The sequence below is a fragment of the Crotalus tigris genome, unplaced genomic scaffold (assembly GCF_016545835.1).
Source record: "Crotalus tigris isolate CLP2741 ecotype Arizona unplaced genomic scaffold, ASM1654583v1 scf7180000021220.622782, whole genome shotgun sequence".
In the NCBI taxonomy this organism is placed as follows: Eukaryota; Metazoa; Chordata; class Lepidosauria; order Squamata; family Viperidae; genus Crotalus; species Crotalus tigris.
In genome coordinates, this window is record NW_024098407.1 from 605,654 (window position 1) to 622,782 (window position 17,129).

Consider the following 17,129-nt stretch of genomic DNA (forward strand, 5'->3'; position numbering starts at 1 on the left):
GGAGGTCATCTAGTCCAACCCCCTGCTTGGGCAGGAAACGCTACACCATTTTGGACAAGTGGCTGTCCAGTCTCTTCTTAAAAACTTCCAGTGTTGGAGCATTTACTGCTTCTGGAGGCAAGCTGTTCCACTGATTAATTGTTCTCACTGTCAGGAAGTTTCTCCTTAGTTCCAGGTTGTTTCTCTCTTTGATGAGTTTCCACCCGTTGCTTCTTGTCCTGCCTTCAGGCGCTTTGGAGAATAGCTTGACTGCCTCTTCTTTATGGCAGCCCCTGAGATATTGGAATACTGCTATCATGTCCCCCCTTGTCCTCCTCCTCCTCCTCCTCTTCTTCTTCTTCTCCTCCTCTTCCTCCTTCTTTTTCCTTCTCCTCCTCCTCCGTTCTCTTTCTCTTCCTCCCCTCCACAACCACCCCCTCCCTTCTAGCACTGATGGTGTTACCCAGTTGGGTCATGAAATGTCTGCAAGAAAACAACCAGCCTTGCAGAGCACCAAGGACCCTACAATAAAATTTTCTGAAATGGGACTCCTTTCCCAATGGCATTTGTGCCGGATGTTGGGGAAGTCTCTCCAACTGTAATACTGGGCCCTTCCACTGGTACCCTTAAGCTGATTAAGATCCTATCCTGCCCAGTGTCTGTCCAGATCTGAAGTGCAACAGTTTGAAGCAAGGGGGGGGATCTAAGCTGTATCGTTCTTCAAGAGAGACTTCTTCCTTCCCTTGTTTTGGAAGTCACTTTTATTCCAGACGGCTTTGTGTACGACGCCATTGGGTATATATAACCCGGGTGCAACAGGGGTTTCCAGCACGGTCTATAAAAAGCACCGTCTCTCTGTCCACCTGTCACGTTGACGGCCTCCCACAGCTGAGAAGAGCCACCGAGAAAGCAGGCAAAGGGCTGGAAGAAGGAGAGTGGACTTAGCCACCTAGCCCCATCGTTCCCAGCCGGTACGAAGAAAGGTAAACATCGGCCCTTCTTTAATCCCAGTTTGGACCACCTTGAAAACTCTTAATTCTTCCTCTTCTGAGGCAGAAAAATGTTCTACCTGCATTTACTCACAGTTGGCGAGGGAGCAGGAAGTCAGGTTTTGGTGCTCTGTAGCCTCCTTGTGGACTTTGTTTAATTTATACACAACCCTTCTCGCCTGGAGGCACCCCCAGAGGCAATCTTGAAAGTTGACCAGGCCTCTGCTTATAGAAAATTTAACAAATTGCAAATTAAAAAGTTAGAGCCCCCTGGGTCTCCACATCTAGGCAGCATCCTCCAAAGATGGATTTTTTTTCCCCTGCATTGAAACTCTAATTTCAGTAGAAAAACCCCTCCTGACTTTTCCTAGCCTTCCTCCATGGTTTTTTTTTTTTTTGGTGGGAAGACGAATGTTAGTTTCCGCTTTTCTTCCAGGAGGAGAATCCCTGCAGTTCAGGGGATCCTTTGGGTGGATGGAGAGTTGGGGCTGGATGGGAAGGGACATCCCGAAAGAGATCTGTAAGCCCCCAAATCTGCTTTCTACGTCAGGTAGAATCAAGATCACGTGAACTGATGGTACCGCTTTGTAATGCCTTGATAAGACCCCACTTTGGAAATGCAGGGAAGAGCAACAAAGGTGATTAGGGGACTGAAGACTAAAACCAGGGGTCTTCCAATTTGGCCCTTTGATGACTTGTGGACTTCAACTCCCAGAATTCCTCAGCCAGGCACGCGTGCCTGGCTGAGGAATTCTGGAAGTTGAAGTCCACAAGTCATCAAAGGGCCAAGTTTGAAGATCCCTGCTAAAACATATGAAGGATGGTTGCTGGAGTTGGGCGCATCTAGTTTAATGAAGAGAAGAACTGGGGCGATATAATAATAATAGTAGTAAAGTTGGAAGGGACCTTGGAGGTCATCTAGTCCAACCTCCTGCTCAGGCAGGAAACCCTACACCATTTCGGACAAGTGGCTGTCCAGTCTCTTCTTAAAAACTTCCAGTGTTGGAGCATTTACCGCTTCTGGAGGCAGGCTGTTCCACTGGCTAATTGTTCTCACTGTCAGGAAGTTTCTCCTTAGTTCTAGGTTGCTTCTCTCCTTGATTAGTTTCCACCCGTTGCTTCTTGTCCTGCCTTCAGGCGCCTTGGAAAATAGCTTGACTCCCTCTTCTCTGGGGCAGCCCCTGAGATACTGAAAGACTGCTATTATGTCCCCCCTTGTCCTTCTCTTCGTTAAACTAGACATACCCAATTCTAGCAACCATTCCTTGTATGTTTTAGCCTCCAGTCCCCTAATCCTCTTTGTTGCTCTTCTCTGCACTCTTTCTAGAGTCTCAACATCTTTTTTACATCGTGGTGACCAAAACTGGATGCAGTATTCCAAGTGTGGCCTTACCAAGGCATTGAAGAGTGGTATTAATACTTCACGTGATCTTCATTATATCCCTCTGTTAATGCAGCCTAGCACTGTGTTGGCCTTCCAATATTTGAGGGGCTGTCACAGAGAAGAGGGGGGGGGGTCCAGCCTATTCTGCAAAGCCCCTGAAGGTAGGATGATAAGAAGTAACGGGAAGAAACTCACCAGAGAGAGATTCAGCCTAGAAATAAGGAGGAATTTCCTGACAGTGAGGACAATCAACAGCTTCCTTCTGGAAGTTGTAGGTGCTCAATCACTGGAGATTTTTAAAATGAGATTGGACCGCCATTATTTGTCTGAAATAGTATTAGGCCGGTCTTCTGGTTGAGCAGGGGGATGGGCTAGAAGACCTCAGGTCTCTGTTATTCTCTTCTGTTCTGTTCTATTTTGAAGGCAGGAAAGACGGGAACGACAATCTCTCTGTTTTGCTTTGAAAGGAGTGGAGAATGACGCGTCTCTCCTTCCCAACATCCCTGGCGCTGTGTTGGATGTGGCTGCTGGTGGGGGATGTTCAGGTAGGAAGGGGAAGCTTGCAATGGCCATTGACAACCAAAGTGATAAAAATTGTTGTTGTTAGTTGCAAAGTCGTGTCCGACCCCTCGAGACCCCATGGACAACATTCCTCCAGGCCTTCTTGTCCTCGGCCATCTTCTGGAGTCCATTGAAGCTCACTCTCACTGCTTCAGGGACTCCATCCAGCCACCTCCTTCTCCGTCGTCCCCTTCTTCTATTGCCCTCCATCTTTCCCAGCATCAGGCTCTTCTCCAGGGAGTCCTTCCTTCTCATTAGGTGGCCAAAGTCCTTGAGTTTCAACTTCAGGATCTGGCCTTCTCAAGAGCAGTTGGGGTTGACCTCCTTTAGGACCGACCGGTTTGATCGCCTTGCAGTCCAGGAGACTCGTAGGAGTCTTCTCCAGCACCAGAGTTCAAATAGACTGTTCCAAAACCCACAAGGAAGCAGCACTTTTATCAGGCCCGCTGAAAGCATACCTGCGTTTTGAGGCCCTCAAGAAAAAATCCATTGGGGGGGGGAAGTAAGCAAAGCCAACAAACAAAACACTGAAGTTCAGTGTAGACTTTTTAAATCACCCACTGTGGTGTTGTAAAGGTGTGAAAGTTTGCAGCTAAGATTGGGAGACCGGGATTCACCTCTCCTCTCAGGGATGGACAGTCATCTTGGGTGACTCTGCACCAGTCATTTCCTCTGCCTACCTGACAGGGTTGTCGTGTTGTGGATAAACTGAAGGCAGGTCCTCCTGTAAGACACTCTGGATGGAAAACGGTCTGTTGGTTTAGGAAACAGACGGGGTGTGTGTGTCTGTGCCAGAGCCTTCCTGCTACTTGTTCTTCCAGCTTCTGCACCGGAGACGAATTCCTTGTGTGTCTAATCACATTTGGTCAAATAAACTGTTCTATTCTATTCCAAATAAAGTACTCTATAACTCCAGGAAGAGCCCATATTGTCACTGGCTCCATCTGAGGAGGCACAGCCCTATTAAGAACCACAAAGGGCAGGTTTCCAGGCAGGCTGGCTAGTATCTGGAGGTCAGCCTTCCCCAACATGTGGCCCTCCAGATGTGAGGGACCACATCTGCCAGAATCCTCAGGCTCTGTTGGAATTATAACCAGCCAGAGCTAGAAGGTGCTAGGAGGGAGAAGTGTGGTTTACCCCTCCCCTCCTCCCCCTCCCCTCTCCCCTCCCCTCCCCTCTCCCCTCCTCTCCCGTCTCTTCCTCTCCTCCTCTCTCCTCCCCTTCCCTCCTCTCCTCTCCTCTCTTCTCCTCTCCTCTCCCCTCTCCTCCTTTCCCCCTCTTCTCTTCTCTTCTCTTCTCTTCTCCTCTCCTCTCTTCTCCTCTCTTCTCCTTTCCTCCTCTCCTCTCTCCTCCTTTCTCCTCCCCTTCCCTCCTCTCCTCTCTCTCCTCTCCTCTCTCCTCTCCTCTCCTCTCCTCCTTTCCCCCTCTTCTCTTCTCTTCTCTTCTCTTCTCTTCTCCTCTCCTCTCTTCTCCTTTCCTCCTCTCCTCTCTCCTCCTCTCTCCTCCCCTTCCCTCCTCTCCTCTCTCTCCTCTCCTCTCTCCTCTCCTCTCCTCTCCTCCTTTCCCCCTCTTCTCTTCTCTTCTCTTCTCCTCTCCTCTCCTCTCTTCTCCTTTCCTCCTCTCCTCTTTCCTCCTTTCTCCTCCCCTCCCCTTCCCTCCTCTCCTCTCCTCTCCTCTCCTTCCCTCCTCTCCTCTCTCTCCTCTCCTCTCTCCTCTCCCTCTCCTCCTTTTCCCCTCTTCTCTTCTCTTCTCTTCTCTTCTCCTCTCCTCTCTTCTCCTTTCCTCCTCTCCTCTCTCCTCCTTTCTCCTCCCCTTCCCTCCTCTCCTCTCCTCTCTCCTCCTTTCCCCCTCTTCTCTTCTCTTCTCTTCTCTTCTCCTCTCCTCTCTTCTCCTTTCCTCCTCTCCTCTCTCCTCCTTTCTCCTCCCCTTCCCTCCTCTCCTCTCTCTCCTCTCCTCTCTCCTCTCCTCTCCTCTCCTCTCCTCCTTTCCCCCTCTTCTCTTCTCTTCTCTTCTCTTCTCCTCTCCTCTCTCCTCCTTTCTCCTCCCCTTCCCTCCTCTCCTCTCCTCTCCTCTCTCCTCCTTTCCCTCCTCTTCTCTCTCTCCTCTCCTCTCTCCTCTCCCTCTCCTCCTTTTCTCCCTCTTCTCTCTCTTCTCTTCTTCTCTCCTCTCCTCTCTTCTCCTCTTCTCTCTCTCCTCTCTCCTCCTCCTCTCCTCTTCTCCTTTCTCCTCTCTTCTCTCTCGCCTCTCCTCCTCCCCTTTCCCTCTTCTCTTCTCTTCTCTTCTCTTCTCCTCTCCTCTCTCCTCCTTTCTCCTCCCCTTCCCTCCTCTCCTCTCCTCTCCTCTTCCTCCTTTCTCTTCTCTTCTCTTCTCTCTCTTCTCTTCTCCTCTCCTCTCTCCTCCTTTCTCCTCCCCTTCCCTCCTCTCCTCTCCTCTCCTCTCTCCTCCTTTCCCCCTCTTCTCTTCTCTTCTCTTCTCTTCTCTTCTCTTCTCTTCTCTTCTCTTCTCTTCTCTTCTCCTCTCCTCAGACATTCAGTACAGTGAAAATGTCAAAATAACCTTATAAACCATCCCTATCTGGGCCACCCACTTCCTTCTGCCCATTCGCGTTCTTCTCCTGCTCCAGGTCTTTGCTTTCCCCCTCAAGATCAGAAGAGACCTCTTCCCCGTCAAGGAGGTGCTGCTCAACATGGCCCTGACCTCTTTCGATGACCAGTACAAGGGCTGCGTGGAGCTGATGGAAGCAGAACTGGCAGAGCTGAACCGCACGGAGTTTGTCGCCAACAGGGTCTACGCTGAAGCCTGGGCAGAGGCGGCCTCCATGTGGAGGGAGAGAAAGGCCTCTTTCCTGGGGTCCTCCACCCTGAAACCGGAGCACGCCATCGCCCTCATGGCCTACACCGTCCAAGGCCGTTTCCACAAGGACTTCAACGCGGCTGTGAGGGAAGCCGGGCGCACCAGGGATGACTATCTCAACCGCTTCCCGTTCAAGACTTTCCATTTTCTCCTGACGCGAGCCCTCCACCTCCTGGGCGTCACCGCTCAGCCTCGATGTCACAAGGTGTATCGCGGGGTCAGGAACGTCCGCTTCTCTTCCGAGCGCTCCAAGGCGGTCCGATTCGGACAATTCACCTCCTCCTCCCGGAGCAACGAGAGCGCCCTGAAGTTCGGCACAGACTCCTTCGTCACCATTGAGACCTGCTACGGGGTCAACATCCAGAATTACTCCTTCTTCCCGAGCGAGGAAGAGGTCCTCATCCCTCCCTTTGAGAAGTTCAGAGTGGTCAATTTCACCAAGGGTCACGAGACCAACTTCATCCATCTTCTCTCGCTTGAAGATGCCAGCATCTACAACTGTCTGTTCGTGAAAGGTAACGGTTAAAGAACCAGACAGACGGCTAGGTAGATGGTGAGATGGTGTCCTCAATGCAATGAAGGTGGTAGATGGTTAGATGGTGTCATCGACACAATGAATAGGAATTTGGTCAAACTCCGGGAGACAATGGAGACGGGGGGGGGAGGGCCTAGCGTGTTGTGGTCCATGGGGGGCTACAAAGAGTTAGACACGTTTTAGCGACTGAACAACAGGGAATCAGAATCTTGAACCAGAAAAGAGTGGAACAGAATAACAGCATTGGAAGGGACCTTGAAGATCTTCTAGTCCAACCCCGTGCTCAAGCAGCAGACCCTACATCATTTCAGACAAGTGGCTGTCCAGTCTCTTCTTAAGAACTTCCAGTGTTGGAGCATTCACCGCTTCTAGAGGCAGGTTGTTCCACTGGTTAATTGTTCTGACTGTCAGGAAGTTTCTCCTTAGTTCCAGGTTGCTTCTCTCCTTGGTTAGTTTCCACCTGTTGCTTCTTGTCCTGCCTTCAGGCGCTTTGGAGAATAGCTTGACTCCCTCTTCTTTGGGGCAGCCCCTCAGATACTGGAAGACCTCTATCATGTCACCTCTAGTCCTTTTCTTCATTAGGCTAAATATACCTAATTCATGTAGGTAAACCCTACTTCTCTGTTGCTCACTGTGATCTCCCAGAATCCTCTGGTGATATGCAAATGTTCCCCGTAAGGCCAACAATCTGTTTTCCCACTCAAATTTCTTTTGCCTTTGCAGAGAAAACATGCAAGACGCAGAGATGCCCCTTCAGCACAGGTGAGACCTCTCTGTTCCAGACCTCAGCCAGTGCTCTGGAACTCCTTTCCCAGTCTCTGTCCCAGGGCGTTGCGCTGATTTTGGAGTGAGCCGATAACTGGCGATTCCCCTGTCCAGTTGGTCATCAGCCCTAGGGAGCATCTCTATCATCAGGCACTGCAGTGGGAAAGTGGTGGATGAACTTCAGGACTCTGCCTGGGCAGTTGACGGGTGGTCTGGCTCCCACATTTCCCTCTAAACCAGGTGGACAAAGAAACATCTGGGAAGCCAGAGGGAGCCTTAGAGAGGAGGAAGGCAGACAGTCAGGATGGTGAGGCCAGCCAAATCCTGAGAACTGAAATGGATTTTCTATTCAAAGGGGAACAGAGGAGAGAAAGTGCCTGAAACTGACTAGTACGGTAAACTGGCACAAAAGGATAAGGCACACCTCCTTCTGACTGTTACCCCTTGCTGGAAGCCTGGGCAGGCAGACGGACCCAGTAGAAAGGTCTGGGGGAGAACGGCCTAATTGCTGACCGTAAGGGTGAGGAAGGGTCTCGTCATCTTCATGCCTTTCCCATCATCCTACTCCTTAGAGCTGGGGGTAAAACAGAGCAGATTTCACACACACACACACACATACACACACACACAAGCATACACACCGGAGGCTGTCCTTGGATGACGGTGGAATTGGAGGCTGAGGTTGCTTGGGATGGGGGTCCTGCAGGGGGGGGGTCTTCATCCTCTCTTCTTGGGCAGGGATGGGTGGATGGCGTCGTCTGGACAGGAGCCAACCGTCTCCCTTTCTCTGGGCAGGTGGGAGTTGGAGCCCCTTCTCCGCTGAAGGCCGAGCCCTGCTCCTCCTCTGGGGTCCTCTCCTTGCCGTGGGGCTCCTTGGACCTCCGGGGCTCTTGTGATTTAGCCCCACCCTTTCCTTGGGTCGCCTCTCCAGAAGCAGCAACAGAAGACGAGGCCGGTTGGCGTGGTCTCCATGAGCGATTCCTTGCTTGGTTTTACTCACCGTTTCAATCAGGGGTGCCTGACCGTGGTAACTTCAAGACTTGTGGACTTCCACTCCCAGAATTCCCCCAGCCAGTCGTGAATGATAGAGTGGGAAGAGACCAGAAGGATCCCCTTCTCTGGTGTTTCTCAACCTTGACAATGTTAAGACTTGTGGACTTCCACTCCCACAATTCCTCAGCCAATTGTGAATGATAGAGTGGGAAGAGACCAGAAGGATCCCCTTGTCTGGTGTTTCTCAATCTTGACAACGTTAAGACTTGTGGACTTCCACTCCCACAATTCCTCAGGGAATTCTGGGAGTGGAAGTCCGCAAGTCTTAAACGTTGCCAAGGTTGGACATGCCTGCTTTAAAGCATCCGTTGTGCTGCTTGTGCAAATTAGGAAATGGACAAATTAGGAAATGCCTTCAGAAGAGATAAAAATGGAAGCTTCACTGCCGTTCCCAGGAGAAACTTCAGATGACCATCACGAAAATGGCTGTCTAGCTCAGTGGCCAGGCCTTAATTCCCTTGAAGGAATTTAGTACGGTGGTGTTCATCACTCAGAGTTCATGATTTCTAAATGAGAACTGATATTAACTGATATTGTGATATTTTGGCAAGACACTGATGCAAAGGAACCCTGGATGTTCTTGGATGGCTCTGCTAAATTAGCCTCTCTGATCACGATTGTGCAATAATTGTATATTTGATTTGGATACAGAATTAACCCATTTCCTAGATTTGGGAACTCAATGAACCCCAAACTAACCAATCAGCCTAGAATGGAATGACACCCAGCAAAGGCAAGCCAAGGTTAACAGACCTGGTCCAGGTGTGTTGCCTGAACCCAACCACAGAAATCTCCTGGGGGGTCCCTGGTGCTCTCTGAGCTGGGTGGTTTTCTTGCAGACATTTCATGACCCAGCTAGGGAACATCATCAATGCTAGAAGGGAGGGAGGAGAAGGAAGAAGAGGGGGAGGAGGAGGAGATGGAGAAGGAGGAGGAGGAGGAGGAGGAAGGACTGTGAGGCCCGTGGTGCTCTCTGAGCTTGGTGGTTTTCTTGCAGATCTTTCATGACCCAGCTAGGGAACATCATCAGTGGTAGAAGGGAGGGGGGAGGGGGGAGGAGGAAGAAGAGGGGTGGAAGAGGAGGAGGAGGAGGAAGAGAAGGAGGAGGAGGAGGAGGAAGGACTGTGGGGTCCTTGGTGCTCTCTGAGCTTGGCAGTTTTCTTGCAGACGTTTCATGACCCAACTAGGGAACATCATCAGTGCTAGAAGGGAGGAGGAGGAGGAGGAGGAAGAGGAGGAGGAGGATGGGGGCCTTGGTGCTCTCTGAGCTTCCAGATGTTTCATAATCCAACTAGGGAACATCATCAGAGCTAACAAGAAGAGAGACTTGTTCTTTGCTTTTCCTGCCAGTGTTGGTGGGAGTTTCTTGTTGCTTCCCTGATTAGGCTGTTTACTATTTGTTGAAAGTTTCTTGATTGGGGTATTTTTTACTTCTTGATTGCTGGTCTAGGGTTAATCTTAGTTTTAATCTGTGCTTGTCTGGATGTTGATTGCTGGCAAGGAGGTGTTTTCTTTTGTTTTGCTTTCTTTTTTGCTTTTTGATTGTCTCTTTTCAATGGCGTGTAGACGTTGTGCATCTCTCTGTGCCTGTTAATGGCTGATGTGTCTGAGTGCCAGTCCTCGGGGAATTGTCTGGCATTTTTCAGTTTGATCTAGGATGCTCACAGTTTCCCATTTGAAACTATAGTTGAATCTGTCCGTGTCTTACATAATTAAGGATATTTCATGCCTTCTGGCTGCCGATTGGTGTCCATGGATGCGCTTTGCTAGCACTGATGATGTTCCCTAGTCGGGTCAGGAAACGTCTGCAAGAAAACCGCCACGCTCAGAGGGCAACAGGGACCCCACCGTTCAACTCTGAGCTACAAAGATTCCCTTCCATATTTATCCATGTCAGTCATGTCACCCATTTCTTCCTGTCTCTCCTCAGCCAGCCTCCAAAGCAGTGGTTCTCAACCTGTGGGTCGGGACCCCATTTGGGGTCGAATGACCATTTCACGGGGGTCGCCAAACAACGCAGTCCGCCATTTTTCCCCCCCTTTTCCTTAGCTGTGCTACTCCCTTTTATTCTATTGGCTTTTGAAAGCCAATAGAATAGCCTCTCTTGAATAGAGTCCAATTCTATTGGCTTTCAAAAGCCAATAGGAATTGTCCAGGCTGTCTCTGCCCTGCTGAGCCCGCCAAACGGTGCTGCAAACGGTGCTGCACCAGTTGAGTAGTCCTCGACTTACGACCGGTTGAGTAGTCCTCGACTTACGACCAGTTGGAGGTCACAGCATTAAAAAGATTGAGAATCACTGCTCCAAAGGAACCAGGGCTGGGCAGGAATTCTTTGTTTGTTACCAAAGATTGAATCTCCAGCTGGTTGGAACCGGCCCCATGCAGGAGGAGTTTAGGTGTGATGCTTTACAACTCCCTGTGTCTATGCCCTGTGACCCACAGCACAGCCCAATAGCACTTGCAGTGCTGGGGGATATCAGGGCCCCCTTCAATTCACCAGAGCTGCTTTGCAGGCACTCCTAAAATGCCAAACAACAGCCAATAGGGGTTGCACAATTGACTGGGAAAGCTGCTGCGAGGCCGTTGTAGGAGATGAACAGGCTGAGCTGGAAGGTGGGGTCAAACATGTCATCAGTTTGGAATCTTTGCACAGCCACGGGAGACCCAAGTCCGGCTCCCTGTGAATTCTGTTGAGCCTCATCTAGTGCCAATTTAGCTTTGACCAGTAGTTGACCAGATTCTTGGGTATAGTTCGCAATAATAAACTCTTCTGTGTTGTGAACTCGCTGAGTGCTCCTGGTTCTTCACAACCCTCTTATTGGGAGTGTCCTCTTCCTTTCCCAGGCGTTGTGCATCACACAGCTTGGCCCATAACGAGGACACTCATGATGACCACCATAGCAAAGAAGGTCCACATGAAGAAGCGGTCCATAACCTTGGCCACCTTCTTCCACTCGCCCATCCGTTTGGAAGTTGCCTTCTGGTCTCGGAAGCAGCTGGCGATGTAGTCCACGTTCTGAAGGATGCTCTCCTGATGGCACCAGCAGGTCTTTCTGGGGCAAGGGGGCTGTTCCTCGGGCTCCACCTCCTTGGGGATGGGGCCGGGCCCTTGGAACTGTGGGGCCTCCCGGGGAGGGAGTCCTCTCCCCGTGGATTCCTCGCCATTGGCCCTTTGGACTTGGGGGAGTGGGTCCGGCTCCTGCGGGGGACTCTTGCAACTGTCCCCGACTTCGTAGACAAAGAAGATGCGGGCCATGTACTGCAGGATGAACTTGCGGGCCCACCTGGGGACAGGCCTGGCCCCAGGGCCACAGTGGTGGAGGTTCATGATGAAGATGGTCAAGGCAGTGGAGGCGGTGATCATCGTCATGGTTGCAATGTAGTACTTCCCTGGAGGGAACAGAGGAGGAGAACGTCAATTCTGCAAAGCACCAGAAGGCAGGAAGAAAAAGCAACGGAGGGAAGCCAATCAAGGAGAGAAGCAAACTGGAATTAAGGAGAAACTTCCTAACAGTGAGGACAATTAACCAGCGGAACAGCTTTGCCTTCAGACGTTGTGGGTGCTCCAACACTGGAGGTCTTCAAGAAGAGACTGGACAGCGGGTTGTCTGGACTGGTCTATTGTTTCCTGCCTAAGCAGGGGGTTGGACTAGAAGACCTCCAAGGTCCCTCCCAATTCTATTCTGATAGAAGAGATTCTCATTCCCACTTAAGCCAAATTCTCTATTCTGCCACCTTCCAAATTTATTTATTTTCTTATTATATTTATATGCCACCCACCTCACTAACAGGGGACTTACAATCATCATAAGAACAGAGATACACACTGTATAACGTTAAATATTAAAATGGAGAAAATCAGAATAACAGAGTTGGAAGAGACGTAGGTCAGGGGTCTTCCAACTTGGCCCTTTGATGACTTGTGGACTTCAACTCCCAGAATTCCTCAGCTAGGCACGCTGGCTGAGGAATTCTGGGAGTTGAAGTCCACAAGTCATCAAAGGGCCAAGTTTGAAGACCCCCCTGGACTTCAACTCCCAGAATTCCTCAGCTAGGCACGCTGGCTGAAGAATTCTGGGAGTTGAAGTCCACAAGTCATCAAAGGGCCAAGTTTGAAGACCCCTGGATTTAAACTCCCAGAATTCCTCAGCTAGGCACGCTGGCTGAGGAATTCTGGGAGTTGAAGTCCACAAGTCATCAAAGGGCCAAGTTTGAAGATCCCTGTTGTAGGTCATCTAGTCCAACCCCCTGCCCAAGCAGGAGAGCCTACCCCATTTCTGACAGATGGCAGTCTAGCCTCTCCTTGAAAGCTTCCACTGATGAAGCTCCCACAACCTCTGGAGGCAACTGTTCCATTGGTTGATCGTTCCCACTATCAGAAAAGCAGAGATTAAATAAGTGAAGGAAGCAGAATATCAGGCTGGAGGTGGGATCTTGTAATCTATTAGTCATGTCCAACGTGGAAGGCTCCCATCGAGACCCCGGACCAATTGGCAGAGCTGGGTTTTGGGGCCTCTCTGGCAGGCCAAGAGGGTGGGGGCAGCTCTCACCTCAAGGGGTATGATGTTCCAGAGGGGCGGGGGTCATGGTAGAAAAGACCCTTCTCTTGTACCCTGCCAGTTGAAGATCTTTGGCTGACGGGCTCCGTAACAGTGGGGCAGGCCAACCCATTGGGACAAGATGGTTCCTCAGAGAGCCTAGACCCGGGGTCGGCAACCTGGGCTCTTTTATGGCTTGTGGACTTCAACTCCCAGAATTCCTGAGCCAGTATGGGGGAACTATGGCCCCTTCATGACTCAGGGACTTCTGGGAGCTGACGTCCACAAGTCTTAAAGTTGTCGAGGTTGAAGACCTCTGGTATAGGGTCTTCTGCTTGAGCAGGAGGTTGGACTAGATGACCTCCAAAGTGCCTTCCAGCTCTGTTATTCTGTATTCAAGTGGAGTTGTGTTGGCTTTCTGGGAGTTTGGGAGCCCACTGACCTGGGTATCTGTGAAAGAACCTGTGGCACCAAGAAAGGTTAAGGCAGCCCCCTCAGTGTGTCACCATTGCTGCCCCCCAGATGCCACCCCCCATGGCTACTGCCACCCTGGGCTAATCACGGGCTCACACAAACTCTCAGCCTATCAAGGCAATTGGCCTCAAGGGCAGAAGAGGCAGCCTTCATATTGGGTCATCCGGGGCTTCTGAGCAATCCCTGGCAGGGGACACGCCATTTCCAGGTCATGGTTGTGCCAATAACGCAACTGCATTTCTTGGTTTCCCCGTGAAAACGTTTTGATTTGGATTCAAGAAGCTTCCTCAGTTCTTCCTGTTAGAAGAGTCTTGAATAAAAAGTGAAACATTTCCAAGGAAAAAAAACAAGAAAGTCCAGTTGCCTTAGCAGAATAACAGAGAATGGGAAGGGACCTTGGAGGTCTTCTAGTCCAACCTCTGCTCAGGCAGAAGACCCTACACCCGGGGTAGGCAACCTGGGCTCTTTTATGACTCGTGGACTTCAACTCCCAGAATTCCTCAACCAGCCATGCTGAGGGAAAAGAGAGAGGTTTCCATGCTTAGCCATGCCAGCTCAGGAATTCTGGGAGTTGAAGTCCACGAGTTATGAGGGGGCCATAGTTCCCCCCTGCTGGCTCAGGAATTCTGGGAGTTGAAGTCCATGAGTCATGAAGGGGCCAAAGTTCCCCCATGCTGGCTGAGGAATTCTGGGAGTTGAAGTCCATGAGTCATGAAGGGGCCAAAGTTCCCCCATGCTGGCTGAGGAATTCTGGGAGTTGAAGTCCACGAGTCATAAAAGAGCCAAGGTTGCCTACCCCGGGTGTAGGGTCTTCTGCCTGAGCAGAGGGCTGGACTAGAAGATCTCCAAGATCACTTCTCATTCTCTGTTATTCTGCTAAGGCAACTGGACTTTCTTGTTTTTTTTCCTTGGAAATGTTTCACTTTTTATTCAAGACTCTTCTAAAAAACCTCCAGTGTTGGAGCAGCCACAACTTCTGGAGGCAAGTAGTTCCACTGACTAATTGTTTTCACTGTCAGGAAATTCCTCCTTCATTCCAGGTTGCTTTTCTCCTTGATGGGTGTCCATCCATTCCTTCTTCTCCTGTCTTCAGGTGCTTTGGAGAATAGCTTGACCCCCCTCTTCTTTGGGGCAACCCCTGAGATACTGGAACACCGCTATCACGTCACTCCCTGGTCCTTCTCTTCGTTAGACTGGACATAATGAGACCCTTTTGGAAAAACACCTTTGGGACAACTATGAAGTGGATCGCCACAGGCATCCAGGTCAGCATGTTTTTCTGAGTGGGGACAGGATGGTGGTGGGATCTAGAACTGGAATCTTGGCTCGCCACTCACCAATCAGCGGCACGTTCTCGGAGGGCGGCATGCTTTCAGCCACCAGCAGCTGGAAGACGGTCAGGGCCAGAAGAACGGTCACCCCCAGGGACACCTTCTCGCCCGAGTCTGCCGGAAGGTAGAAGCCCAGAGGGGCCAGGAAGGAGATCATGACGCAGGGCACCAGAAGGTTGAAGACGTAGAAGGAAGCCCGCCTCCTCAGCACCAGCTTGTAGGTGACATCTGGATAGGGTTCCGAGCAGCAGCCGTAAGTGATGACGTTCCTCTGGGCAGGCATCCCCAGCACTTCCCACTCCACGTTCTCCACGAAGTCGGTCAGGTCCCCCGTCTCTTGCATGCTGAGAAGGTCGATCTGGTTGCCGTTGTAGGTCCAGGAGCCGAAGGTCAGGGGACACTGCTGCCCGTCAAAGGGGAAATAGGAGACGTCCACCTTGCAGGAGCTCTTGGTGATGGCCGGGGAGTCCCACCTGATCCGCCCGTCGCAGCGGATCACCACATTGGTCTCCATGGAGCTGGTGAACTGGTGATCGGCACTGGGAGGGAAGGAGAGGACGGGGTTAGGCTGGGGTTGGGTAGAGACGGTGGACCTCTTTCTGCCCATTCTGGAAAGGGACGAAGCATCAGCTGGGCTTCCAGAAACAGTGGGACATAGAATAGGCCACCATCTTCTGGACGAGCATCATGGAGATGACCCTCAATCCTGCTTAGAGAAGCCGCTACATGGCAGCCACCACATCGGAGAATAGACTCACCTACAAAGTAGCCAGAAGAAATCCAGCAGCTGGGTGTGGGGACCGGGACCTTCTGGTCGGCTGCTGGTCCTCCCTTCCAGAAACCTGGCCAGACCACGTGCCCCACAAGGGCACAGCTAGTCCTCAACTTACAACATTGGTTTAGTGACCATTCAGAGTTACAACGGCACCGAAAAAAGTGGCTTAGGACCACTTTAGGAGCAACCACTGCAGCATCGCCCAGGGTCCCGTGAGAAAAATCCGGACACTTTGCACATATTTATGACGGTCGCAGCGTCCCCCTGGGGTCAGGGGATCCTCTTTTGCAACCTTCCGACAAGCAAAGTCAATGGGGAAGCCGACCCTGTGACTCACTTAACGTCCGCAGTGGTTCCCCTAATAACGCTGGCAAGAAAGATGGCAAACTGAGGCAAAATTCGCTTGAGAACTGTCTCGCTTAGCGATGGAAAATTTGGGATGAACCGTGGCCATAAGGCGAGGACTGCCTGTAATTCATGAGCCAAAGGGATGCCCACCCTGTCCCCCCAGCTGTTCTTCCTCTGAAAAATCCACGTGTGGGGTTTGGCTTAACGGAGGTGATTGACACATTCAGCAAGGGCTTTGGATCAGTCTCAAAGAAAGGTTCATTCTAAAAATACCAGACGTTTGGGGATTCTGGGAAATTTAGGATCCGGAAGTCCTGGTTTTTTTTCAAGACCAGAGTTCTTCATACCGACGGGGGTTTCTCAGATGCAGCCTAGACTTACATGCATCCCTATTAACCCCTCCCACCTGCCCTCCATCTCTAGGTCAGGGTGACTGAAATGATATAGGGAAGTGGTTCTCAACCTTTCTAATGCCGTGACCCCATAATACAGTTCCCCATGTTGTGGTGACCCCCAAGTGGGTGTGGCCACCAATAAGAGGGAGTAGGACAGCTAGGGAAAAGGAAAAAAAATGGCGGACAGCGTGGTTTGGCGACCCCCGTGAAATGCTCGTTTGACCCCAAATGGGGTCCCTACCCACAGGTTGAGAACCACTGATATAGGGTAAGCAGAGGGCTGGACTAGAAGACCTCCAAGGTCCCTTCCAATTCTATTCTATTCTATTCTATTCTATTCTATTCTATTCTCCATACAGTATTCTATTCTATTTTGTATTCTATTCTATTGTATTCTGTTCTATTCTATATTTTATTCTATTCTATATTCTATTTTATTTTCTATTCTATTCTATTTTCCATACAGTATTCTATTCTATTTTGTATTCTATTCTATTGTATTCTATTCTATTCTATTCTATTCTATTTCCTATTCTATTCTATTTATTCTATTTCCTATTCTATTCTATTCTATTCTATTCTATTCTATTCTATTCTATTCTATTCTATTCTATTCTATTCTATTTTCCATACATATTCTATTCTATTCTATTCTATTCTATTCTATTCTATTCTATTCTATTCTATTCTATTCTATTTTGTATTCTATTCTATTCTATTCTATTCTATTCTATTTTCCATACATATTCTATTCTATTTTGTATTCTATTCTATTCTATTCTATTCTATTCTATTCTATTCATACATATTCTATTCTATTTTGTATTCTATTCTATTCTATTCTATTCTATTCTATTCTATTCTATTCTATTCTATTTTCCATACATATTCTATTCTATTTTGTATTCTATTCTATTCTATTCTATTCTATTCTATTTTCCATACATATTCTATTCTATTTTGTATTCTATTCTATTCTATTCTATTCTATTCTATCCATACATATTCTATTCTATTTTGTATTCTATTCTATTCTATTCTATTCTATTTTCCATACATATTCTATTCTATTTTGTATTCTATTCTATTCTATTCTATTCTATTCTATTTTCCATACATATTCTATTCTATTTTGTATTCTATTCTATT

At 49.5% G+C, this 17,129-nt stretch overlaps 2 protein-coding genes across 3 annotated transcripts; one reads left to right on the forward strand and one right to left on the reverse strand.

Annotated features, from left to right (window-relative positions):
* Positions 1-786: 786 nt before the first annotated feature.
* On the forward strand, positions 787-9,019 carry LOC120320227 (erythroblast NAD(P)(+)--arginine ADP-ribosyltransferase-like). Of its 2 annotated transcripts, none has more exons than XM_039369775.1 (5): positions 787-962; positions 2,820-2,897; positions 5,537-6,281; positions 7,025-7,063; positions 7,862-9,019. In XM_039369775.1, exons 2-5 carry the CDS (start codon positions 2,829-2,831, stop codon positions 7,960-7,962), a joined length of 954 nt encoding a protein of 317 aa, XP_039225709.1. In that variant the 5' UTR covers positions 787-962; positions 2,820-2,828; the 3' UTR covers positions 7,963-9,019. The 2 variants fall into 2 exon arrangements, with proteins under 2 accessions (XP_039225709.1, XP_039225708.1); XM_039369774.1 differs by having other exon boundaries at positions 789-962; positions 2,776-2,897.
* Positions 9,020-10,973: 1,954 nt separating this feature from the next.
* LOC120320212 (neuronal acetylcholine receptor subunit alpha-10-like) lies at positions 10,974-15,069 on the reverse strand. Its single transcript, XM_039369750.1, has 2 exons — positions 14,469-15,069; positions 10,974-11,509 (listed from the first exon to the last, which is right to left on the reverse strand). Exons 1-2 carry the CDS (start codon positions 15,067-15,069, stop codon positions 10,974-10,976), a joined length of 1,137 nt encoding a protein of 378 aa, XP_039225684.1.
* Positions 15,070-17,129: the final 2,060 nt, after the last annotated feature.

Excerpts from the sequence above, each read along its gene's own strand:
- LOC120320227 (XM_039369775.1), top strand. The coding sequence starts at position 2,829 with ATGACGCGTCTCTCCTTCCCAACATCCCTGGCGCTGTGTTGGATGTGG. Across the intron at positions 2,898-5,536 it reads TGCTGGTGGGGGATGTTCAG|GTCTTTGCTTTCCCCCTCAA; the intron begins GTAGGAAGGGGA and ends CTCCTGCTCCAG. Across the intron at positions 6,282-7,024 it reads CAACTGTCTGTTCGTGAAAG|AGAAAACATGCAAGACGCAG; the intron begins GTAACGGTTAAA and ends TTGCCTTTGCAG.
- LOC120320212 (XM_039369750.1), bottom strand. The coding sequence starts at position 15,069 with ATGGGCAGAAAGAGGTCCACCGTCTCTACCCAACCCCAGCCTAACCCC. Across the intron at positions 11,510-14,468 it reads CGAGAACGTGCCGCTGATTG|GGAAGTACTACATTGCAACC; the intron begins GTGAGTGGCGAG and ends TGTTCCCTCCAG.